This window comes from Saccopteryx bilineata, chromosome 10 (genome assembly GCF_036850765.1).
Source record: "Saccopteryx bilineata isolate mSacBil1 chromosome 10, mSacBil1_pri_phased_curated, whole genome shotgun sequence".
NCBI classification, from domain to species: domain Eukaryota; kingdom Metazoa; phylum Chordata; class Mammalia; order Chiroptera; family Emballonuridae; genus Saccopteryx; species Saccopteryx bilineata.
In genome coordinates, this window is record NC_089499.1 from 59615149 (window position 1) to 59641186 (window position 26038).

Genomic DNA, 26038 nt, shown 5'->3' on the forward strand with positions numbered 1-26038 from the left:
ACATAACCATTATATGTTATTATTTTGTAAATTCTAGAAATTAACCTAAAATTTGGTTTGAAACAAGTCATTTTGATTTTAAAATATAAATATACACCTTCTCATTTGCAGATGTACAATCTTGAAAGGAGATTATTTAAAAATCAAATATTTAACATAGTTCTTAAATACTGAGGGCACAAGAAATGACTTGGAGCTAGAAAAGTTTTGAGTGGCCACTAAAATCTAAGAATTGGACATTTTGAAAAACACTGCTTTTTAGTGAGAATCATCTTTCCAAATTCAACTTCCCTAACCTTGGCATGACTGTTTCCAGATTTAAAATGTGCCCAGGGTATGTATTCATTATTAGATTTAAAAGCTCAGTGGCTTTACTCTTCTGAGATACTGTGCATTTAACATTTTCAATCCCGTATTTACATAATCCATTTGTTTCCCCAGAGGTTGAGCCAAGGTCTGGCAGGAAATGTGTGAGTGCTCCTCCCCCTGGTCTCAGGGTGACTGCCCCTGTGCCTGCCCTCCCCTACCTCCAAAACCTCTTTAATCCCTTTATTCATTCTACCTCTCCTTCCTAATTCATACTACCTAGGACCACTGAAATGTCACTCTCCATCCCAGCAGGTACAAAGACACAGAACTGTCCCATGGTCTGAGGACCTGGGTCATTATGATAGAAAGATGATTATTTTTCAATCCCTAGGAATTATGATGGCCAAATCACAGGGCTGCAGGGTTGCATTTGGCTTTAGGAGATAGTTAGCAGGTTATCCTTGTCTGACCCTTTTCCCAAAGGCTCTGTGAATCAGGAAATGATGCTGAGACACTCAGTCAAATCAGAACAAGAAATCCAGTCTGAAATCCCAGTTGGCTGGGAGTAGCCCCAGTAGATTTTTGTTGTTTTGTTTATTTACTTGTTGGCTTGAAACAGGGAGGTTTCAAGAATGGCTTGGAGTATATACATTGGTTCTTATTTTATTTAAAACTGGATAATCCCACCTCCCCCTTCCTAGATCTAGTCTTTATCATCAAAATGCTCAGAAGGCAGGATTAAGCAGCCCTCACTTAAGAAACCAAGATTTGGAATTTCAATTCTCTGATATCTAAATGCAACCACAAAGGATTCTGAGACTTTTCTGGACCTGCCATCTGGAGCCCAGGCTTTGCCAATGTCTGCCTGTCTTTCAAAGCTGCTCACCACTCACATATCTGACATACCTAGGTACAAAGAACTGACTGAGGGGGAGACTTGGTATTTTCCAGAATTCAGGAAATTGAATTATCCACATAGGAAATATCACAGAGTAAACAATTCAACTGCTTTTTTCAATTAGAATATTCTGAAATAAAGATTAGGCTGTCAGTGCCTTCTTTTATAGAGTGAAGGGGATTTTCTCAAGGATAAAATCACATGTTTATATGGTTATCATTTTCTCAAGTCCAAAGATGTGTGAGAAAAGACAGTTTAAATCCTGCATAATTCATGGGCAACATTAAAATCAAATATATGCAATTTTTGCTTATTTCAATGAATGGCATACAGTGATGGCAAACAGGAATCACCTTCCAGAGAAGCAGCTCTGTAAATTTCCATTTGAAATTAGTTATATGATTCTAGCCCCTCAGCATTAGGCTGCGAAATATTAGCCCCCAGAGGGTAAAGGTTTAAGCATCCTTTGCTGAACTTCCTTTTTCCTCCCAGCGATAACCCCTGTCTTAGATCATGTTTATTTTACTTGTAAATCACATCTCACTTCAGGTGAGTTCAAAGTTTTAAAATGTTAGTTTTGGGATACCATATCCAACTATTTTCTTCCTTTAGCTAGAGCTTTGCTGCTTCTTAACATATCAATCTCTCTTAAAGAATAACTTTGTCTTTATGTATTTAACTTAAGGACAGCCTTAAGTTAAACTACAAATTTTGTGTGTGATACACTTTGTTTTCATGACTCAAATTCTTCTCCTCAGCCGTATAATGCTTTCCTCGCTGCAGTAAAATGGATAATGACAGAACTTGTCTTGTGAGTACAATCGCTTCATTTAAAAAATTTGATTGCTTTTCTTGTGTATTATTAAGTAAATTGGTTGACTCCACCTCATATTTTCAATAACCATTAGATTCATAATATTCTGAGATAACCTCATTGAAAACCTCGAAATATGGAACATTGAGACCAAAAAAAAAAATTATCTTTTATTAAGTTATTCATGGTCACTGCTTATGCCCTTATGTCATCATTTAGCAGACTAATAGCTTGCAATACACAAACCAAATTTATTTATTGTGGTTACTATGGAATTTAACATAGATGTCTGGCTGTTTTTAACACAGCCTGGGTGGGCTGTGGTCAGAAGAACAAATTGCCATGGCTGTCCACTGTGCTGCTCGGGGTGTCTTGTCATGGAAAGGCATGGGGACCATGCGGTCATGGGCCAGGGCCTGGGCTTTTCTCAGGTGTGACTTACTTGTTCACCCTGTCCAGTCTCAATCCTGTTTGGAGGGTGCAATGCCTCTGTGACTTAGGTCACACTTGAAATGGCACAGAGCTGAAAGGCTTGACTTCCAGATGAGATTTTGAACACATTGCAGAAACACGGCCTCACACGAAAGGAGGAACTCCGTGGATGAGCACCGGAAGCAGGTCTTTAAAGCTGCACCAAACTCTCCCATTCTGATTTTCCTGGTTAAGGTTCCAGTTCTGTGGGTTTAAGGCAGAGTTCTGGCCATTCGAGGAACAGACATTATGGTATCTATTACTTTAACATGAACTCTACTAATTTAACAAAGTTATAAAGTCAAGTAGGGAGTGAGTTCTGCATGTACATAAGACACAGAAATATAGTAACAGGTAAATAATAGTGGGCATAAGGCCAGTGGCCACCACCATCATGGCCATGCAGGTTCTCATTGAATTCGGACAGACGGTAAAGAAACAGTGGAGCCAAAAAATGGTGGGCCATTCCTTTATTAAAGTCTCGTACCAGCTGACGAGCACACAGGCAGGGAAAACACTTCCCTTTCATTCAGTAGCTCCCAAAGCCCTGACGCATTCTCTGTTTCCACAACCAGGAGAATCTTCTTCCATTCCTAGAATCAAAGGCCCCACCAGTCTCAGTGGAGCTCACAAAGCCCCTCAGCTCTGATTCCCCATCTGCACACCTTCTCTCTCTCTTTCTGTAAAACTAGCTTCTTCTTCAGCACTCTACATTCTCTATACTCTCTCTGCAAAACTGGCTGGGCCCACAAAAATCCCTCTTCCAGTAAACATTAGCAAATCAATGGCCCCGCCCAAGCAGGAATGAAATCACAATTTGCCATCAACTGCCCTGCTCTGAGGGCAAGCATACACCTGGCTGCCCAGTGCCAATTTTTAGTAATAAAAGTGAGCAAACTAAAAAAATACAAATTTTACAAATTCACTTGCCCAACAGTGGGGTTTTGATTGCAAGTGAGTTGCTAGAAATAGTATCCATATAACTGAAAAAGAAGTGGCTGAATTTTGGTCTGTCTCCATAATTTGGAGGAGGATTTATATTACTTTGCATTCTTTATGAGCATTTGAGAAATTTTGATTTTTTGAATTCACACTGTGGTCTAATTTCATAAAGAGATGATTGTCCCATCTGCCCCTACACACACACACACACACACACATACACACACACACACACAGACGGCTGAACAAGTTTGCGTTGCAGTATAAATTTTGGAATCATCCTTTATTACTACAGATCATAGTTCAGTAGAAAATATTCTATTTGTATTTCTGAACCAAGGCTGGGGAAGTCCTTTAGAAGTGGACATTTTACTATGGACTCAGGCTATAACTAGAAACTATTTCTGCCCATAAAGCAGAATATTTCTTAGCAGAGTCCTGAGCCTAGGTAAACCTTATTTCAGGGTTTGGTTAGCATTGGTGATAAAATAGCCTTTCAAAAATAAGATAAAGTCCAGTGGCAGTTCTGTGGTGACTGAATCAACCGTGTTGATATTTCTAGATCGAGATGTTATCCTTACAAACAAGGTGACAGTGCTGGTTAACACGATGTCACTATTCCATTCAGGATGTAGATGACCAAGTAACTGGGCTTTCCCATCACCTTTTAGGTTCCTGGTGGAATTTAACCTCTGTAGTTGGTGGCACTCAGATATGACAGCAAAAGGTAAGCAGCCACTGGTTTCTCTTTCCCAGCTCAGAGTGACAGACCCTGTGTTCAAGGGCTGATTTTCATCAGGGATGGGCTCGCATGAAACTACTCCAGGCAAAGTGATGATTTTTCAGCTCTGTCAGCGGAAGGCGCCCTTTGTGCTAAGTGCAGCGCCATCCCCTCTGACAAAAATTCCACAGCCTTCATTCAGCCCATGCTGAACATGCACTTTGGCCTGTTTCCTAACGAAGGCTTTGAGGCCCTACTTTGCACAGGTGAAGTCCTCATGAAGTTCGTGGGCAGTGCTAAAATCTAAGGGAGACAGACTCATCGCCTTCTCAGGCTGAATGAAAGAGAACTTCTGTTTTGTTTTTGAGTTTTCTTTTTTTTTTTTACAATTACCCTCATAAAATATAAGTCTAAGCATATTACTTTTCCTGTTCCCACACCCTCAATGATTTGGGCAGTAATTAGTAGACACTCTTAGAGGAATAAATGTGGACTTCGATCAGTGTGGATGTGGGTCCTGGCTCCAACATTGGCCTTTTAGCAATTGAGCTGATCTGGGCAAGGCTCGGTTTCCCCACAGTAAGTGAAATAGGAAAATAATACATAATATGTATCCCTTACCGTTTGTGTGTATGTGTGTGTTATCTAGTCAAGAGATAAGTCTGGATATATGCTGAGCACAGTGACTGCATTACACTAAGCACTCAAAAACAGTAGTTGTAATTTTTTTGTGTGTGACAGAGACAGAGAGAGTCAGAGAGAGGGACAGATAGGGACAGACAGACAGGAAGGGAGAGAGATGAGAAGCATCAATTCTTCATTGCAGCACCTTAGTTGTTCACTGATTGCTTTCTCATATGTGCCTTGACCAGGGGGCTACAGCAGATCAAGTAACCCCTTGCTCAAGCCAGTGACCTTGGGCTCAAGCTGGTGAGCTTTGCTCAAACCAAATGAGCCCACGCTCAAGCTGGCAACCTCAGGGTCTCAAACCTGGGTCCTCCACGTCCCAGTCCAACGCTCTAGCCACTGCGCCACCACCTGGTCAGGCAGTAGTTGTAATTAATTCGTGAAAACAGCAATGATAGAATTGAGCACCACAGTGGTGACTAGTGGACTCCCCACGCCCGACAAAAGCCATGCTCTTTAATGAGGGCCATTTCCCCGCCTGTTCAATCATGTGCTGTTTCTCAGATACACCCTGCTTTTTCTTTCCTTTGTATATTTATTTATCTTGATTATTTTTTAACCGGGAATACCAGGCATGAGCAGACTGCTACCATTGTTATTATTATTTTAAATTATCATTTAAAAATGGGTCGGTTAGTAACATATTGGCATTTTCTCAGGTGCTGGATCTATTTCAGCCTGGCATTTCTGCTTCCTTCCCTTGAGCCCCCAGGCAGCGAGGAGTCCTTCATGTCTCCCAGGAAGAATTAGCGGCATTCCTTCCTCGCTCTGCCCAGTCAGTCACACACTTCCCAGTTCTGCACACCAGTATGCCTCAGTTTGTTTGCTTCACACTACACTAGAATGCTTTAATGGCAGGAGCTGTCTTTTAACCATTGTTATCCCTTAACACCTAACTGCTGCTTAATGTATAGTTTGTGCTCAATCTTTACCCTAACACATTTTGGGGGGGCCAGGTATGACCATTTTCATTGCTGTCACCATAGCTTTGTAACCTACACATAGGCCCATTTTGCCTAAATTCATTGACTCACTAATTTCTTGTTAGAATGTGAGATGTAGCAACATCTGCAGAGTTCTACACATGTGTACACCCGCATGGAGCAGCTTCTGATAACAGAGGACATGGTCCTAGAGTGTTGGGGTTTGGCTCTGTCCTGGGAAGCTGAGAGCCCGTGGACCAGCCCAGAGGCTCTGCTTTCATCCACACATGTGCTGTCCTGGTAACCCTCAGGTGTGGGCCTGACCTTTGCCCCTTCCTGCTGGGTTGGTACCATCATCCTGGAATAACGGTGGGTGTCCATGATCCCACTCCTAGGAACCTAGCCTAAAGAAATAAACTGAGACAGGAACAAGAATTCTATGATAGGATGATCATCCCCAGGGAATCCATGATGGCAATACTGGTAACTCTTTAAATGATGAACAGTAGGGATATTTTAAAATAAATTACAGCTCATCCACAGAAAGGCATAGACAACTTTTAGAAAGATTCCATTTCTGATAACTTTTTATCAGCTTAAAAATGCTCATGCCATTAAATAATATAACAAGAAAAACAGTATTACAAAACCGTATATACGCTCCCAGAAAGCATTCAGTGGTGGGAGGGGAAGTAGCATTAAATAGGACCAGTCATCAGTACGCCAATGGCGAGTCAATGGGCAGAGACCAATATGAATTGGGAAGAGAAGACTATCATGTATCCCAAATAAAAGTTTGCCTGTGGTATGAACCTGCTTTTATATAAAATGGCATATGATTTAGAAAAGAGAGAGGAGAAGGGACCTACTACATGGGTGGTTATCTTCTATTTTTTAATTTTCTTATTTGTCTAGCTTTTCCACAATTTTACTATTGGTGCAAAAAAAAATAACAGTTAAGTGAGATTTAAAAAGACAAAGAGATCAGCAGAGGCTAAGGGAAATGGATTGCAAGTTGGATACTGGCTGCTGTGCCTGGAGCACTGGTTCCAGGGACAGACCCCCCTCGTCCCCCCTCAGACTGAGTTCTGAGGGCGGTCCCACCTGGAGAGGAAGGGCTCGCGTTGGAGTCAGGAGCCTTCCTCTGCCACTCGTCCCCCCCTCAGACTGAGTTCCGAGGGCGGTTCCATCTGGGAGGAAGGGCTCGCTGTTGGAGTCAGGAGCCTTCCTCTGCCACTCGTCCCTCCTCAGACTGAGTTCTGAAGGCGGTCCCCCCTGGGGAGGAAGGGCTTGCTGTTGGAGTCAGGAGCCTTCCTCTGCCACTTGCTAGCTGTGAGGTTCGGGTAAATCATTTGGTCTCTTAGGCTTTGACTTCCTCATTGGTCCACAGACAACAGTGGACCTACTGTGGTTCTGGGAGACAGATTAAATAGTGTGTGCAGGATGGCAGAAGGGCAGTGGGCAGTGCTCTTGTTCTGGGTGGTGGTGAGGTTTTGGGTCAAGAGGGCTGGCTGCTAGGAGTGTGCCCAGTGCTGGGGAAGTGGCTGGTTGTCTTCCATGGCTTATTTTTGGCATTCTGCCACAAACCGTGTACCTGCCTATCCCTGGCCAATGGGCTGCAATGGCGAGGGAGAGGATGCAATCCTTCTTCATGCCAGCCTCCGTCCCCCCTCTCCAACTCTCCCTGGGCCTGCTTGTCTTCCCCATTCCTGCTACCGCAGGCACCTGCCCATGCCATGCCTCTGGCCCTTCAGATCTGATAATGAGTTCTTAAGTCTCTGTTTTGTACCAGTCCCTGTGATCTTTGCCTAAACCAGGAGTTTCCATCTTGGGGGGGGGGGCAGGAATTTGCCTTCCACCGCTTATTGCAATTTCTGGAGACATTTTTAGTTGTCACAACTTGGGGTGGGGGTGTTGCTGACATCTAGTGAGTAGAGGTCAGAGATGCCGTTAAACATTCTATAATAATTATCTGACTCAAAATGTCAATAGAATAGTTCCCCCTATCAGTAGGGGGTATATTCCAGACCCCCAATGGATGCCTGAACTCATGGATAGTTCCAGATCCTACCTAAACTATTTTTTTCCTGTCCAACATACCTATGATATAATTTAACTTACAAACTAGGCACCTTAAGAGACTAATAACAATAACTAACAATCAGACAGAACAATTATAACAATATGCTGTAGTAAAAGTTATGTGAATGCAGTCTCTCTCTCTGATAGTCAAGATGGCTATGAAGTGGCTAACGGGCGATACATGCACAGCATGGACACACCTGGCAAAGGGACGGTTCGTGTCTCGGGCAGGAAGAAGCAGGATGATAGGAGATTTCATCACACTGCTCAGAATGCTGTGCAGCTTAACCCTTATGCATTTTTTATTTCTGGAATTTTTCATTTAATATTTTCGAACTGCAGTTGACTGTGGGTAATGAAACCACAGAGAGCCAAACTGCGGGCACAGGGGCACTATTGCGTTGCCACTGTTGAAAAACAGTGTCGACCGAGGGGTGTCGGGCAGGGGCGACAGACTTTGTAGTCGCGATGGTCACAGAAACTTGTGGGCCCCCCCTCTGACAGTGCACGTCCTCTCTCTCCTGCTTCCCTGTCCATCAGGGTCAGCAGCGGGCACACTTTCAGCTCAGGGGAATGAAGTGACACTTCAGTTCTGTTTCTGTTTCAGAAAGCTTTAGAAAAAAGATCCTCAATAGATAATTCCAAGTTATTTCACTCCATTGCTACACCAGCAGACCTTTGCCCACAGACTCTAGATAAAGACCTTGTAAAATAATTGCATCATTGATACGTGGTATGCCCATATATCAATATAATACTTTTCCATTTCCAGAGGGCTGGCACTAGGTTATCTTCAGATCCCTTCAACACACTTGGATGGAGGGACTGCTAGAATCTGTCACTGAGTTTTTCTGAGGCACCTCAGCCAGACAGCTAATAGATCATGGGCTCAGACCTCAACCAAGACCTGCTGCCTGAGGTCGACCACGGTGAGGGAGGCCACTGGTCACCTCGGCCGCCGCACATGCGCCGCCACAGGCAGGCCGAAAGCCATCTGCTGGGCATGGCAGTGACTTTTCCATTTTCTAAATGAAGCAACTGAATCAGATGAGGACGAATGAACTCATCTGTGGGGCTGCAATCATATAGATATCTCTGTTAGATGGAAATGGAAATCCTGTGTAAGGACAGAAAAGTTTCAGGTACCATAACTACACTGACTTGTGAGGTCTCTTCCTTCTAAGTGTACCTTTTCCTCACTAGCTAAAAATGGAATCTGTAATGACACTGTTTATCTGCTTTGCTTCCTTAACGAGGGGGCTGTGGAAGCCTGTCTCTGCTTCAGTATCACAAAGGTGTCATTTTGGCGAAGCTGCACAAAGAGAATGGGGCTTGCCAGCAGGTGCCGGGTCTGACTGGAGGATGCGTGCACAGAGACAAAAGAAGAGAGCTTTTCAAATGACAATTCTATTCATTCCCAATTGTCTGCACATAATTACTGTGAACCCAAGTCAGTTCTTCTCACCAGGGACATTTGTTGCTAAGGGAAAATTCAAGATCCTCAATTCTGTGGGTGCTTCATTGTGAGTGAGGGACAAGTCACAGTGGCCTCAGCTGTAGACATCCAGCATAGCTGCGGCGGGGGGGGAGAGCGGCATGGTGGCGAGCGCGACTCCAGGCCGTGGGCGCCACGCTCACAGCACTCTGACTTTGGGTGGGCGTCCTCATTTCCCTGTGCTCTTGAAGGTGGTCGTGGTTCTGTGTTTAAATACTGATCACAATAAGTAGTCTCTCTCTGTGGCACTCAAGGAAGGCTATGTCTGCTTTCTGAGCCTCAGGTTTCTCCCCTGGAAAAGAAAGAACTGGCCCAGCTGAGCACCACGGTCCTGTGTACCTGCACCTTTGTAAGATAAGGAGCTTTAAATGCCTAACAATACTCATTAGGTTGCTGGGGGCCTGAGTTACTGATTTGCAATTTCATAGGTAAATAGTAAAGACTGGCAATGTATGTGGTGTTTTCTGTAGTATTCCAGACAAAGGTCTTGATAATGAGCCAGTTATTTAAGTTAAATGTGGCCATGGTTTTTTTATGATAATCCATGTGTTTCCCAAAAGCACATCAACAAGCAACCTCCAGCCAATCTATAATCATGCTGCAAATGGACTCGACGCTTTATCACTACATCCCTTTGAGTGCCCGACAGTAAGTGCCCCAACAAGCATGTCATCTCCAGAAAGGATCAGAGCCGAATGAGTCTCGCCATTGAACTTGCTGGACTCACTCCCTTATAACTGGGCCCAGATATTTAGAATTAGAGATGATGCAATGACTGGGCTTTTTAAAATCGCAAGTGCTACCTATCACAGCCTGCCCCAAAGATCTTCTTTCCTTTCGTTCATTGGCCAAACCTCACAGAGCAGTTAAATGTATGGGTGCTGGAACCAGATAGCCCAAGTTCAAAGTCGGTCTCTGCCACATACTTCACTGGATGAATTTGGGCAATTTTCTCAGTCCTGTTCTCCATTCACTAATTGGCAAAACAAAAATAACAATTGTTTCTACCTCATAGTTTGTTTATTTTTTATTTTGTCTTGTTTTACTGTTAAGTAGATTAATCCAGGCATCATCTGGCTCAGAATAATTTCTGAATAAATTTAACTGTTATCATCAAGAGGTGATTAGATGCTATCTGCATGCTTGTGCTCCACCCACCGACACTCTGTGCTATTGTTGACATATTCTTTATTTCATTTTATCTGACTTATGTTTTTTGACATTTAAAAAATGCAATTATTGAAATTGAAAGTCAGTATCACTTGTCATACAGAGAAGGAAATGGTAAAAATGAGCAGCATGAAAAGAAAAAGTGTCACTAAATTGTAGCCAGATACTCTGAGCTTTATGTCTGGTCTCCCAAGGGAAAGAGAGAGAAGAGCACATGGAAGAAAGACAGAGTGCTCCTGACGAGTCAGAGGCTGTGGAAAAGCACTAGGGCAGGACTTGCATTCCCACCGGGGGCCTCTGTGTGGTCACTGTGAGGCGTGGGCCACGTAAATTCACTCTGCCTTTCCACCTGAAGGCAGGCAGTCTGCCCTTAGGGATGGAAATCCTCACATTTCTTTTGCCAGTTTTATTCAGGAGAGTGATTCATTATTTGGCAAGCATGTAGTGACACTGTCCATGAGCCAGCACTGCAGGTCACAGGGGGACAGGCAGTGTGCAGGTCCTGGCCCTTTGGGCGCACCATAACTACCAGCACTGTACCTTTTTCCATGGAGCAGAGTCAGGGAGGCAGCTGTCTGCTTGCCTTATTCTAACCAAAAAAATACCCAAAGAAAACACAATGGCGTGAGTAAGCCGACAGCCTGAGGATTCGATGAAATGACATGTGGAAGTCATGGTGGCAGTGAGCACAGGCATGGAAACAGCATTCCCAGGGTACCAGCTACTCTCCATGATTCATTTGGTCCTCACACAACTATGTGGTCTGGTGCTGTCATACCCATGTTGCGGATGAACACACAAAGATGTAGAGAGATGAAACACTCATCCGAGTTCACACGGCAGTGGCAGAATACACAACCTCCAGAGTTTGTGTTCTTAGCTACCAAACAGTTAGGCCAACTCGTGGCATGTGGCTGTAACACTATAACAGCTAGCATTCTATGGAGGTTGTGTGTGTGTCCATGCATGTATGTGAGAGTGTGTACATATGTCACTCTGTTGGGAACTATAATGCTTTAGTTCCTGTATCCCCCATAACAACCCTGTGAGTTAGCGTGAGCATCTCCCATTATGTCAGGGACCAGTTCCTACAAATCACATGTTCCGCGTTTTAAAAAAGCTGGTTAAGAGACTACTTCCTTTTATTTTAAATAGGAAAAAGTTAAAGTGCACTATAATCACAAACACCGAACTAATTTCTCCAAAATAATTAAAGCTCAGGGAAAAGCCTATTATAGAAAACAATCACATCAAGATATAAATGCTCGGAGCCATGGCTTCCTGATCACCCAACGATTATCTCATCATTACTGAATAGTTTTGTATTTAGTAACCCTGTGATGGTCATTTAGTGCCAGAAGCCTCCCAGACGGACATTCCACAGAACATCAGCCATGATTCTAACACCCAACCAATTATATTTTTATTGTAACATGAGACTTTGGTCCACACACCATATTCTTAAAATCCTATTGAGTTTTGCAACTGTAAATGTAAGATATATATATGTATATAACAATATAGAAGGTATATTTATAAATATATGTTTGTTTTATCTAAACATCAGCCAAAAAATATTGTAGACTTTGGGTGCTAGAAATCTGTACTCATCCTACTGGGAACATGTTAAGGATATGTCTAGTGAAGATACCTTATACAAATGGCATCTCCATTTTATAGATGAGAATACTGAGGATTACCTAGAAGCAATGGAGCGGAGAATTTTTACCCAACCCTTTCTGACTTCAGAGCCTTTGACTGTGGGGTAGCATCTGTCATCCTCACTTATATAAATATATATTTTCAATTCCGGTTGACATATGCTCTTAGATTAGTTTCAGTTGTACAAGCCTGTGATCAAACATTTATGTAATTTATGATGTGATCACCCTGATAAATCTAGTACCCATATGACACTATGTATAGTTATTACAATATTATTGACTGTATTCCCTATGCTGTACTTTATAGCCTCTGTAACTACCAATTGTACTTCTAAATCCTTTCACCTTTTCCACCCATCTCCCCAACCCTCCTCTCCTCTCTGGCAACCATGAAAATGTTCTCTGTATCTACAAGTCTGTTTCTGTTCTTGTTCATTTACTTTGTTCATTTCCACATATAAGTGAAATCATCTGGCATTTGTCTGCCTGCCTTATTTCACTTAGCATAATACCCTCTAGATCCATCCATGTTGTTGCAGATGGCAGGATTTCATTCTTTTTTTATGGCTGAATCATATTCCATTGTATATATACACCACTTCTTTAGCCATTCATTTATTGATGGAACACTTAAGTTGCTTCCATATCTTGGTTATTGTAAATTCTGTCATTCGGATTTTAATGTCACAATGGCTGCATTAGAATGCTAGCATTATTTTTGTTATTTACTATTACTAATACCATTATTATTACCTGACACTTACTTAGCACTCATTGTGTTCCAGGTACTATACTAAGTATTCCGCATATATTATTTATTTACTTCTCACAGGAACCTCTGAAAGAAGACCTATATTATCCTCCATTTATAACTGTAAAAAAATGGGGACTTAGTGAGGTTTTGGAACTTGCCCACTGAACATAAATTGCTCAGATAATTTAATCAACCACAAGCCTTCACCAAGTGCCTACTATGTACTCATTTATGTGCAGTGTTATTTAGTGCTGTGTTACTGGACAAGGAACTTCATAATAGTAGAAATAGACTCATGGCTTTGGTTCAAAGGCATTACTTACTTTACTAGTCCATATTTCAATTTTGTTTCTGTAATAAAGCCATGCAATTGTATCATGACCTTTGTCTCACCCTGAATAATAAGGTGTAACTTATATTTTATACATTTATTTAGATATACATATGTGTTTGCTGCAAAGTTCAAGTAAGTCTGAGGTCAGAGACCCAGTGACTGATGTTGTCCCAGAAAGTAGAATTCTAATGATGCATAAATGATAGCTGATCAAGCCAACACAACTGCTTGAGGAATTATAGCTTATAGAGTTGCTTGGCAGATGAAATCACTTGACTAATTAGAAAATAATGCATTATGCTGTGCCTAGAAAAATCACAGAGCAGCAGAAGCATAACTGTGTTCTGAGTTCTGCTGAGCTGCCAGTCAGAATAAAACCTGTGTCTTGCATTTGTTATCTTTTTTTTTTCCCTATCCCTACAGCCCAGAAATTGAAACAGACCCTGGAGCCTTGTGATACTGAATATCCAGCATTTGTCTCTGAGCGCACCATCAAGGAAACCTCAGGGAACATTGCTTGTGAAGACTGCTCCAAGTAAGCCCCCCCCCCATCTTTCTGCTCAGTAAGAACTTTCCCAGATGGGCCAATGTGAGGGCATGCACAGCATTACAGGGAGAGATGGAAATATGGCTGCCCTCTTGTGTGAGGAATATTTCCAGCAGTTTGGAAGAAACATCACTGGGCTTTGTTAGAGAGATCACTCAGAGTTTGGGAAGCATTCAGAATGCATTTGAATCCTAGAATATGGGAGATTTTTAGTTCTGCTCATCGATGGTTGGAAAAAATCCTACTTGGTGTTTCCCCGATCGGCAGTTGGCAGTTTCAGCTAGCTGTTCGAGGTATCTTTCCCGAAAGTACCATATTTTCAGGATTCACTGCAAACTAACGTATTGAAAATTATACTTTGTAGTTTAATATGCATTTCCCTGATTACTAATGTGGGTGGGCTTTTTTTTTTAACAGTTTTATTGGTCATTTGGGGTTCCTGATCTCTTCACTTCCGTGTTTCTGTTGGCAGTTCTTTGTTGGGTGGTGGATCATTCATGCTGATGTGGGTGTTCTTTCTGTTTTAGAAATGATTTCTTTGCAGTTCTATGATTTCTATATGTGTCTTCCTACTCCCTGGTCTGTCTCTTCGCATTTACAGATGTCCTTAGATGCACAGAAATTTTCTTTTGCTTTTATCTTAATGTAGTCTAATTTAGTCTTTCTTCTATAAATTTTGTATTTTGTTCCTTAAGAAATTACGCTCTGCCCTGGGTGAGGGGAGATATATTCGGTGGGACACTTGGATCTATGTAAACACAAATTAAAGCCATAGATAGATAGATAAATAGATAGATAGATAGAAATTAGTCTCTGCCCTAATGTCATAGTGGTAGTCTCATGTGTTTTTATTCTGAATGCTTTAAAGGGTTGCCTTTCACATTTAGGACATTAATACCATACCCCTGGAGAGAGAGAGAGAGAGAGAGAGAGAGAGAGAGAGAGAGGGAGGGAGAGGAGGGTATGAGATAGAGTCTGGTTTGGTCCTTCTCTATATAGTTGCCTTTATAACCAGCGCTTTTATTGAATAGTCTTTATTTTCCAATTGATTTATTATGACACCTGTGTCATGGGCTGAGTTTCCATCTCTATGCAGATCTGTTTCCAGGTTTTATGGTTTGTCAATATCCATGTCAACACCCTGTCTCCTTAATTATTATGGCTTTATACTATGACTTGTTGTTTAGGAGAACAAATATCCTTTCATTCTTCTTCTAAGTCATCTTGGCTATTCTTGCCTCTTTACCCTCTCACATTAATTTTGGTATCAGCTTGTTAATTTCCATGACTTATGCTAGAGTTTTGATTAAAATTACTCTAAGTAACATATTAATTTAAAGATACTTGCTATCTTTTATAATACTGGAACTTTCCCCTTATAAACTAACTATATCTATTTACTTACATATATCTTTTTCTATACCTTTAAATACAGTTTTATAATTTTATGTTAGATTTGTAGCTAGACATCTTATAGTTTTTCTTGCTATCAGAATTGTAGATTTTAAAACTATGTTTTCTAATTGGTAATTGCTAGCATATGAGAACATCACTGATTTCTGTAGACTGATATCTTATATGCAACAAATTGCTAAATGTTCTTTCAGATTCAATAATTTGTATGTAGCTTCTCTTGGGCTTTCTGCATAGACAGTTATATCTCTTGTGAACATTTTCCTTTCTAATCTTTATACTTAATTATTGCTTTTTGTTTTATTGTTGTTTATTGAACTTCTGATACATAATTGGATAAAAGCAGTGAGAAGGCAACCATGTCTTATTCCTAATTTAAAGGAATTGCTCCTAATAAGTCTATGATAAGTATGATGTTTGTTATAGGGTTTTTAAAGTTGTAGTAAAATAGAAATAATATAAAATTTACCATTGTAAGTATTTTTAAGTGTACAATCCAAGCACATTAAGTAATTCACAATTTTGGGCAATAATAACTATTATCCATTTCCTAAATTGCTGTTATTTTTTTTATAGTTAACAATTTCTTAAGTTAAAAACTTTTTCAAGAGTGTTTGGTACTGCTATTGTTATTTTTTTCTACAAATGTTACTAAAATAATTTTAATTTTTTAATATGCTGAGTTACATGAATATAAATTCTAAAGTTTTTCAATCATGAAATATATATACCATAGATATCTTCAATAGTAGATGGGTTAACACATTGCTTTCCCATGATGGGCTTTTATTGTTAGGATTACAAAAAAACAGGAAAACATATTTTAGGATTCATTTGCTCATATAATGTAAACTTTTGCGTCTGTGCTCAAAAAAGAGATCGGGCTGTGTTTTCCTTTTATGTACTGTCATTTGGCTTTGCTCTTATCGTCATCTTATTGTCACAAAATTACTTGGAGAATTTCCCTCTTTCTCTAGTGTCTTAACATTTTTGTGTAAGACTAAATTATCTGTTTTCTTGTAGGTTTGGTGAAACTTACTCATAACACTATCTGTGACTGATGGGTTTTTGTATATTTGTTTTTGTGTGAGTAAATTTTCAAATGCTGAGTTAGTTTCGTTAGTGGTTAACTATCTCTTTGGAATTTTTATTTCTTTTTGAAATGAATTTGGTGATTATATTTCTTAGAAAATTGCCAGCCCTGGCCGGTTGGCTCAGTGGTAGATCATTGTCCTGGCATATGGATGTCCCAGATCCGATTCCCAGTCAAGGCACACAGGAGAAGTGACCATCTGCTTCTCCACCTTTCCCCTCATCTCTCTCTCTCTGTCTCTCTGTCTCTCTGTCTGTCTCTCTCTCTCTCTCTCTCTCTCCCTCCCTCCCCCTCCTGCAGCCATGGCTCAATTGGTTTAAGCACATCGGCCTGGGTGCTAAAAATGGCTCCATGGAGGCTCTACCTCAGGTGCTAAATAAAGCTTGGTTGTGAGCATCAGCCCCAGATGGGAGGTTGCCAGGTGGATGGGGTGCATGCAGGAGTCTATCTCCCCTCCTCTCATTTAGGAAAGAAGAAGAAGAACAATAAAAAGAAAATTGCTTATTTCAGCTCACTTTTCAAGATTATTGTGTGTATTTGTTAATGGTATTATCTTTTCATTGAAAATGCTACCTTATTGGTGATTTTGCTTCCTTTTAAATCAGTCTCTCTCCTTCCCTCTCTCTGCTCTCCCTCCCCCTTCTCAGTCCTCTTCTCCCTCCCTCTCCCCACCTCCCTATATTCTGTTTCCCCCTGCCCCTCCCTATACTGGCAGAGATGTATTTGTTTTGTTTTTCTTTTCAAAGAAAAATCATTTAGTTTGTTTGATTCTTTCTGTTGTTTCTTTGACTTCCTATTTTATTTATTTTGCTTCTCATCTCTACTATTACCTTCTGTATTCTGGGATTTACTCTTTTTTTATTTTCTAACATTTTATGTTTGCTGCTTACCTTTTTCAGCTTCATTGATATATATGTATAATATATTATATACACATAAAATTCCTCTCTGCATTCCAGTTTATCTCTATAAATTTTCTATATAGGGCTTTTGTTAGTATTCAACTCTAATAATTTTTTTAATTTTCACATTATTTTATCTATAAATGTTTAAATAGTGTTTTAAGATTTCCTAATATGTGGAGTTTGAGGCTTTTTAAAATGATTGATGTCTAATTGACATTGTGGTCTGTATAACATATGTTTTTTAATATGTGTGGAGACTTGCTTTGCATTCTAGCACTTGTCCATGTATTTTTGAAAGCAAGCTTCATTATCTAATAGCTGGGTACAGGAATTAATATATTAATATGTATCTTTTCACTCAAGTGTGTTGATTGTGTTTCAGAGTTCCTTTTTATAAGGTACTGTCTATTATTTTTATTTTATTTGTTTTAATGTATTTTTCAATTTTAGTCTATTTAATATTATAGGGGTGTCTATTTTAATCTCTTGCCAGGCTTAGGGATTTTTCAACTCCTAAGTGTCATTCAATTTATTTTGTTTTCTATATTTTGAAGCTATGTTACCATGGACATCTCTGTTCAGGATTGGTACAGCTTTCTAATAAATCATTTCTTTTATCACTTTATATGAAAGTGCTTTATGATTTAATGTCTATTTTGTTTTCTAATACCATAGGCACAGCATTTATTTTAGTAACATTTCTTTTCCCCCTTTTCTCCATTTTCAATTCTTTTTAGTTATTTTGCATTAGTATTTGTCTTATATTTAGAATATAGTAGCTGGATTTGAAATACCTCTGTCTGTTATTGGTAGGTTTAATCTTTTACATTTATTTTGATTACCAATAACTTTGGACTTATTTCTATTGTCCTTTTATATGACCTCTGTTATTCATTCTTTTTCTTTGCTTTCTTTTTTTCCTCTTCTTCTTCTCTTCCTCCTTCCCCTCCTTCTCTTCTTTCTCTCACCTCCCCTTCCTCTTCCTCCTCCTTCTTTTTCTTCTTTCTCTTCTTTGTCTTCTATCAGATTTATTGAATTTTCTCTATTACTTTTTTCCCCTTACTAGTATGTGAAATATACACTTTTTTCTTTCAGTAATTACCTTAACTTTTTAAACATGTTTTCATTGGTTAGGATTTCATCTCTAAATCTGGCAAAAACTTAGAATTCTTTAACTTAGATTATTTCCTATATCTTTTATATAGTATTCTTTTTTTTAACACATTAGTTCTACTGTGGTTTTAAACCCACTATATTGTTTTATTGTTTCTGCCTATCATAAATAAAATGTTTACCAACTTGTGTTTTCACCATTGCTTTTTGGTTTTACAAGACTTGGGAAGTTTTTCCAGGACTGGTTTGGGAGTGGTCAGTTCTCACACTCTTTGTCCAAAACACCTTATTAATAGGTACACTGCAGGGATCATTTAACTCCATCCCATCTAACTCAAAATAATTTGAAGGTACTATTCCATTGTCTTCTGACTTTTAGTTTTACACCTTTTTAAGTAGTCTAGCTTTTCCCCATCTCTTACGGCTTTTTAAAGTGTTTACTTATTCTTTAATGACCTAAAGTTTTACTGAAGTGTGTCTAGACATAAAGTTATTTCTGTTTGTTTATGTACTTTATTCTGGCTAATTTCCTTCAACTTATATTAGAGTTCATTAATTTCCTTCTGATTGTATCTAATCTGCTCTTAGAAAGATAGTGCTTTGAGTTTTTAATATAAATCTCTTTCTTTCTCTTTCTGGAAGGTTTATTTGCTTCTTTAAAAAATCTGCATATTCTATTATATAGAGTCTTATTCTTAAGTTTCCTATACCTCATTATAAAGACTTTTTAAGATGATTGTTATACTTTAAATTTTGAGGGTACCAATCCTCTTGTTTCTTGTGTCTGCTTTTTTTCAGGGTAGGTTTTTGCCTATGTGTTTTGTCATTTTTTACCGTAAACTGATCTTTACTATTAATTACTATTTTTGTGGGAACAGAACAGAGTTTGAGTTTCTCTTTACAGTAGGCTTGTATTTGTGCTTCAATCATATGTCCCATTGGTGTTGACTGCCTGGGAATGATTGCTATGTAAGCTTTTGTATTTAGGAGTTTCTGCATCATATAATTACAGTAAATATTTTTTCTAGGCAGCATGTACTTTAGGCATGAAACCTGATTTCTTATGTTAATATCAGAGCTCCAGACAACACCAGATTATCAGGTTTCTTTAATTAGCTATAAATGTACAAGTGGACCTTTAGTATGTTTTCTTTATTTTGTTTTCTTTTTCTTTGTATTGAAACATGCTTGTTTTGTTTTACTGTTTCATCTAGCATGTCTGAGTATGAGAGCAGAAGGGCTTCCATATTGCCCAGTCTGCCATGTCACAGTTTACTTCTGACCGAGGACTTCAGAGAGCAACCCCAGGCAAGCACTGAGGTGTAGTGGGTCAGTGCAGCAGCTGTGGAGTGGGAATTCAGAGTGTGGGTCTTAACCAGCAACGCTAACTGTGTGAGCTTGAGCAAGAACCAAATGCTCTGAAGCTCAGATTCTCCTGGCTAACTTGGGCGATAATAATAGTAAGCATATCACAAGCTGTTGTAAGAATTCAGTGTGAAGTTTATGTTGTGAATTTAGCATAAAGCACAGAACAGAGTAAGCACTTGATAAATGGACACATCTATATAACTAGCACTTGTGTTAAGAACTGAAAGAATATTCAAGCCTCCCAGGTACTTACCCCCTGCACCCTTCTAGGTACAACTATACCTCCCATAAGATAACCACTCTCTTGATTTCTTAAATCATAGATTGGTTTTACCTGTTTCTAAGGTTAACTTGTGAGATGGCAATTTAGTTCATAAAGTATGAGAGCTGATGTGTGAATGACTTTAAAGGAAGTTTTTAAGGAGTTCACTTAGAAAACAAAATAAGGCCTTAGAAAAATAAGAAAGCTTCTTTAGGATGCCAATGAACATTTCTTGTTTTTATTAATGATTTTTTTTTCCAGAAACAGTTTACATACAAATATATTAGTTTCAAGTGTACAACATATGATTAGATAATTATATAACTTGTAAAGTTATCACCCCAATAAGTTTAGTACCCACCCGGCACCGTACATTGTTATTACAATAGCAGTGACCATATGTCCTATGCTGTCCTTTACATCCCTAGGACTATTTTGGTATTTTTTTTTATTTTATTTATTCATTTTTAGAGAGGAGAGAGAGACAGAGAGGGAAAGAGAGGAGAGAGAGACAGAGAGAGAGAAGGGGGAGGAGCTGGAAGCATCAACTTCCATATGTGCCTTGACCAGGCAAGCCCAGGGTTTTGAACCGGCGACCTCAGCATTTCCAGGTCTATGCTTTATCCACTGCGCCACCACAGGTCAGGCAGCTAGGACTATTTTGTAAGTGGCAACTTGTGCTTCTCAATTCCTCCCCCCCCCCTTTTTTTTTGTATTTTTGTATTTTTCTGAAGTTGGAAACGGGAGGCAGTCAGACAGACTCCCGCATCTGCCCGACCGGGATCCACCTGGCATGTCTACCAGGGGGCGATGCTCTGCCCATCTGGGGCATTGCTCTGTTGCAACCAGGGCCATTCTAGCACCTGAGGCAGAGGCCATGGAGCCATCCTCAGCGCCCGGGCCAACTTTGCTCCAATGGAGCTTCGGCTGCGGGAGGGGAAGGAGGGACAGAGAGGAAGGAGGGGGGAGGGGTAGAGAAGCAGATGGGCGCTTCTCCTGTGTGCCCTGGCCGGGAATCGAACCTGGGACTCCTGCACGCCAGGCCAACGCTCTACCGCTGAGCCAACTGACCAGGGCAAGATCATTTTTTATGGCTGAGTCATATTTTGTTTTATATATGCACAACTTCTTCTTTGTTTATTCATCTATTGACAGACACCTGGGCTGGTTCCATATCTTGGCTACTGTAAATAATGCTGCGTATGTCTTTTTGAATTAGTGTTGTGAGTTTCTTCGGATAAGTACCCAGATGTGGGATTACTGGGTCTTCTTTTCTCTTGTTATAGCCCTTGTTTTAAAGTCTATTTTGTCTAATATAAGTATTGCTATCTCAGCTTTTTTTTTAACTTCCATTTTCATGAAATATCTTTTTCTAATCCCTTTCAATCTATGTGTATCTTTAAATCTGAAGCGAGTCTCTTGTAGACAGCATGTGTAAGGGTTTTGTTTCTTATCCATTCAACCACCCTATGTCTTTTGACTGAAGCATTTAATCCATTTACATTTAAAGTAATTTTTGATAGATATATAGTTATTGCCATTTTACTATTTATATGTCTTATGGTTTTTCTTCTTCTACTTAAAGAAGACAGTTTAACATTTCTCACAATACTAGTTTGGTGGTGATGAAGTCCTTTAGGCTTTCCTTGTCTGGAACCTCTTTAGCTGTCCTTCAATTCTAAACGATAGTGTCACTGGGTACAGAGTAGGTCCTTGCTTTTTATCACTTTGAATGCTTCCTGCCAAATGCTTTTGGCCTGCAAACTTTCTGTTGTAAAATCAGCTGACAGTCGTGGGAGCTCCCTTGTAGGTAACTGATTTTCTCATGCTGATTTTAAGCTTCTCTTTGTTTTGAACCTTTTACTTGTGATGTGTCTTGTTGTTGGCCTCTTCGGGTTCATCTTGTTTGGGACGCTCTGTACTTCTTGGGCTTGTATGTCTGTTTCCTTCAAACAGTTAGGAAAATTTTCCATGATTATTTCTTAGAAAAGGTTTTCAATTTCTTGCTCTCTCTCTTGCCCTTCTGATGCCTCTATAATGTGAATGTTGGTACACTTGATGTTGTGCCAGAGGCCTCTTAAACTAGACTCATTTTTTGTATCCTTTTTTCTTTTTGCTTCTCTGGTTGGGTATTTGCTGCTACCTTGTCTTCCAAATCACTGATTTGATCCTCTGCTTCATTTAAACTATGTTGATTCTTTCTAATGTATTTTTAAATTTTAGTTATTATAGTCTACATTTTTAACTGTTTTTTTGTTTTGTTTTCTATCTCTATTTTTCCTTTCTCTGACATTCTCACTGAGATCATTAAGCATCTATAGCCAGTGTTTTGAACTCTGCATCTAGTAGACTGCTTGTCTGCATTTTGTTTAGTTCTCTTTCTGGAGTTTTGTTCCATTCCTGCATTTGGGACACATCTCTTTGTCTCGTTTTGGCTGCCTCCCTGTGTTTGTTTCCATGTGTGAGATAGAGCTGCTACATCTCCTGCTCTTGGTAGAGTGGCCTTATGCAGTTGGTAGCTTATCGGGCTCAGTAGCACAGTTTTCCTTGTCACCTGAGCTGGGTACTCCAACCGTGTCTCTTGTGTGGGTTGGATGTACCCTCATGTTGTAGTTGAACCTTGATTGCCCTTGGTACGTCAGTAAGAGGAACTGACCTTCAGACTGATGGTTGTGGGGAACAGCTGTGGTTACAGTGGAGAAATTGTCATGAAGAGGCTGACTCTGTGGAGCAGGATTTACGTTAGTGGACCTCTTGTGCCAGCCTAGCCTGCCCTTTGAGTGTGTAGCTTGCGGAGGTGGTTGGGTGGCGCTCTGGTGTGGTCTGTAGCTGGCCGTTGGGTATGGTGGTTCTGAAGCCTCTTGGGCGAAGCTCTGTTGTAAGCTAGGTCAGCTGCCATCTGTGCCCCATTTGGGACCACTTGGTATGAGCTTCAGAGTGACCTGCAAATGGTTGCCCCTTGTGCTGCACTTGGAGGTGCCTGGGAGAGGCTGAGCTGCAAAGTGAGGCTACCTACCACCAGTGCTATGTTTGGGAATGCTTAGCAAGAGGTATGGGGCATCCCAAAGCCAGATGCTATTTGTTTGGGGGTTTGTGAACCTTTGAAAGATTTTAGGAAAGTCTTCAGCCTGAGCTAAGACAGGCCATTTATATGGCAAAGCCACTTGGAACATCTTGGGTGGGCCTGCAAGTTGGGTGGGGCAGGAACTCAGGGAATCACCAAGGCAGGGCAAATGAATGGTGTTCACCAGGTTGATGGAGACTAAGATATGGTGCCCACCTTTGTAGGCTGGGTAGAGGCAGAACTCAATAAAGGAACAATGACACCTCCCAGCAATTCTCTTTGGGTGAAAGGGGATCCTCCAGCCCTGTTGATACCAGACAATTCAGTACCTCCTGTATGTCTGTCATGCCTTGTGAACTGCTGCCCCAGCTCTGTAGCTCAGAGCAAGTGAGTCCAAGTAAGTTCTTCTCTGGGCCATTAAAAGGAATGCTTGAAACTCCAACAGCCCTTCATCTCATTCAACCACAATCATCTTTGCTGGTTTTCACAGCTGGAAGTTATGGGGACTTGTCTTGCCATCACAGGAACCCTAGGCTAGGAACCCTGATGTGGGGGATCTTTAGAGCCAAAATATCCCCCCTAATTTTTAATTGCCACATGTGGCTTTGGGACCACCCTGTTGCACATCTCTGTTCCTCCTACCAATCTCAATGTGGTCTTCTATATATTCTTAGTTATATTTAATAGAATAGAATAGGACTTCTATTCAGCTAGACTTTAGGCAGTTAGTTCTCAATGATGTTTATTCAGTGGGTTAGTTGTAATTTTGATGTGGGCCAGAGAGGAAGCGAGTACTGCATTTCCAAGTACTTCCATTTTGATTGGAAGCCTTCATTGAACATCTCTTCTTGATTGTCTCTTATGTTCTAGACTCTGGGCTACACTATGGCTAGACAGTGATGAATGAGGTACACATGCTTCCCTTGTCCTGTCCTCCTGGAGTTTAAAGACAAGTAACTAGGAGGTCTGAACACTCCACTTTGAGTGCCAGACTTAGAGAGTGGTACACAGGAACATGGAAGGGAGGCTGGGGTGGGTCACCAAAAGCTTCCTGAGAGTAGTGGCCTTTCAGGCCACTTACTGTAAGACCACCAGTGTCCAAAGGAGCTAGCAGGTACAAGTACCCAGGCAGAAGGAAAAGCTTTGTGATTTGTTCTACATATTGTTAGAAATTCAGGGAAGCTGGGACGCAGAGTTGAAGGTGAGAAGAGATAACAAAGAAGATAAGAAACAAGTAAGGGCCAGATCATGTTGCCTTTTTGATCCTGTCAAAGTGAACTCTTCCTTTAAGAGATTTCAAATGCTGAATTCAGATGACTTCAAATGAAGTTGAAGAACACTAGTGTGGTATAACGGACAGGTTCTCTTTTGGGGGTTAGAAATTGATGGACTGGAGTTGAATGAGAAATCAATTCATGACGATATTTTACTAATCCAGAAAGACGTGTCAGGCTTTGTTAGAAAATTATGGTGTAATGAGTATCTCATGTAGAAATAGGCTCGTAAAAGACAGTCTCTGCGGAGGCTTCAGGAGGACGAAGCCCTTTCTTCTTATCTTTTGCATATCCCATTCTGTCTTTCTTTGCTCCATTTTATTAAATTTATTAGAAAATATATCTACATATTTATCAAAAAATATATAAAGGTAACATTTTGCATTTTGTGTGATTTTTGCGTTCCTAGGATACAGTATGTTAAGGAGAGAAGTACTGACTTTTGTCATCTTTCCCTTCCTGATGGCCGGACGTTTTTAATGGAATAGTCATCGTGTTTGGAGCCAACCAGGAAGCCAAATTTGCATGTGTCCTTTACCTCCAATTCACATAGAAATCTGTCCACCATTGCCTGGAAGGAATGAGGTTTTGTAGGACTACTTCTCTAAGACAATTAGTGATTTTTGACCAACTTTGTAGGTAACTTCAGGTCAGGGGCAGTGACATTCAAAAATAACACAATTCTACAGCAGTTGGCTAGAAGTGAGTTGGAAACGGAGTTTGGTAAAAATTATAGTATTTCAGAAATTACGCACTAAGATCTTTTTCAAAGAAAAACATCTCGCCTCCCGCAATGGAACACACAAAGCTCTGTCCATTACAAACTGTTCTCAAGGCAGTGGTTACTTCCTTCCACAAGCAATGGCAGACGAGACAGCAGCAAGCCCAGAGCACAGCGCTTCCCACGGGAGCAGGCTGCGCGCTCTACACTGCTGTTAGCGGTCTGCCCATCCTACAAGGTGTTCGGTGGCCTCTGTACCAAACCATTTTGCTAGAATTCAGGAAAACATGTGGTCCTAGCCATACAGTGAGAGTCTTTGTGATCTCCAGTGATCTTTGAGGACTGGCTACTCCTGACTCCATTACTCCATTCCTGTGCCCTGTTCCCAGAATTCCTTGATGGTTTTATGTGGAAAATACATCAAGAGGTGACTCAGTGGCTCTAAATAGAAGCCTTCAAGTTAGCAACTCCAAACGTGGACATTTATCTGTCTATATTATATCATAGGCAGATGTATTATAGCAGAGGGACAGTATGCAATGTTTAAAAAAGGAATTTCAAAAATATAGGGTTTATTAAGAATGCAGGAGCCTAAAAGAAAATAAGAATTTACATAAGAATGTCATTAGGGTTGGTGGTTTGGCTGCTTTAACCAATAATTTTTGTCATTCAATATCCCACTGATTATTAAATTAATCTGTTATTTAAACAGCAATTGAAAACAACTCAGCCCAAATTTTTGGGGCATTCGTGACTGTCAACAAGTTTAACAAAACTGGATATCTAAAAAGAATGTAATATTTTACTATTTTCCAATACATTGCTTTTCTTCTTAATACTCCTTCAACCTTTACTGAGAAAAGGACCCACAAAGGTTTCCTTGGAATGAAAACCAATTGTTAAGTTCAATACGTAGAGCCAGTTAAAAAAATGCAATCAGAAAACAAAAACAAAAACAAACAAAAAGAACCATGTGTAACATTTGCCATGCCAGAGCAAATCTTGTCACATTTC

General features: G+C 40.2%; 1 protein-coding gene across 1 annotated transcript in view; it reads left to right on the forward strand.

The window, feature by feature from the left end:
- Positions 1-26038, forward strand: part of CACNA2D3 (calcium voltage-gated channel auxiliary subunit alpha2delta 3) — a 1003844-nt gene that overhangs the window by 927555 nt on the left and 50251 nt on the right. The window contains exons 33-35 of the mRNA XM_066244394.1: positions 1966-2018; positions 4106-4161; positions 13688-13799. Of these exons, the coding sequence (XP_066100491.1) occupies positions 1966-2018; positions 4106-4161; positions 13688-13799 (221 nt within the window). The remainder of the gene's footprint in view (positions 1-1965; positions 2019-4105; positions 4162-13687; positions 13800-26038) is intronic.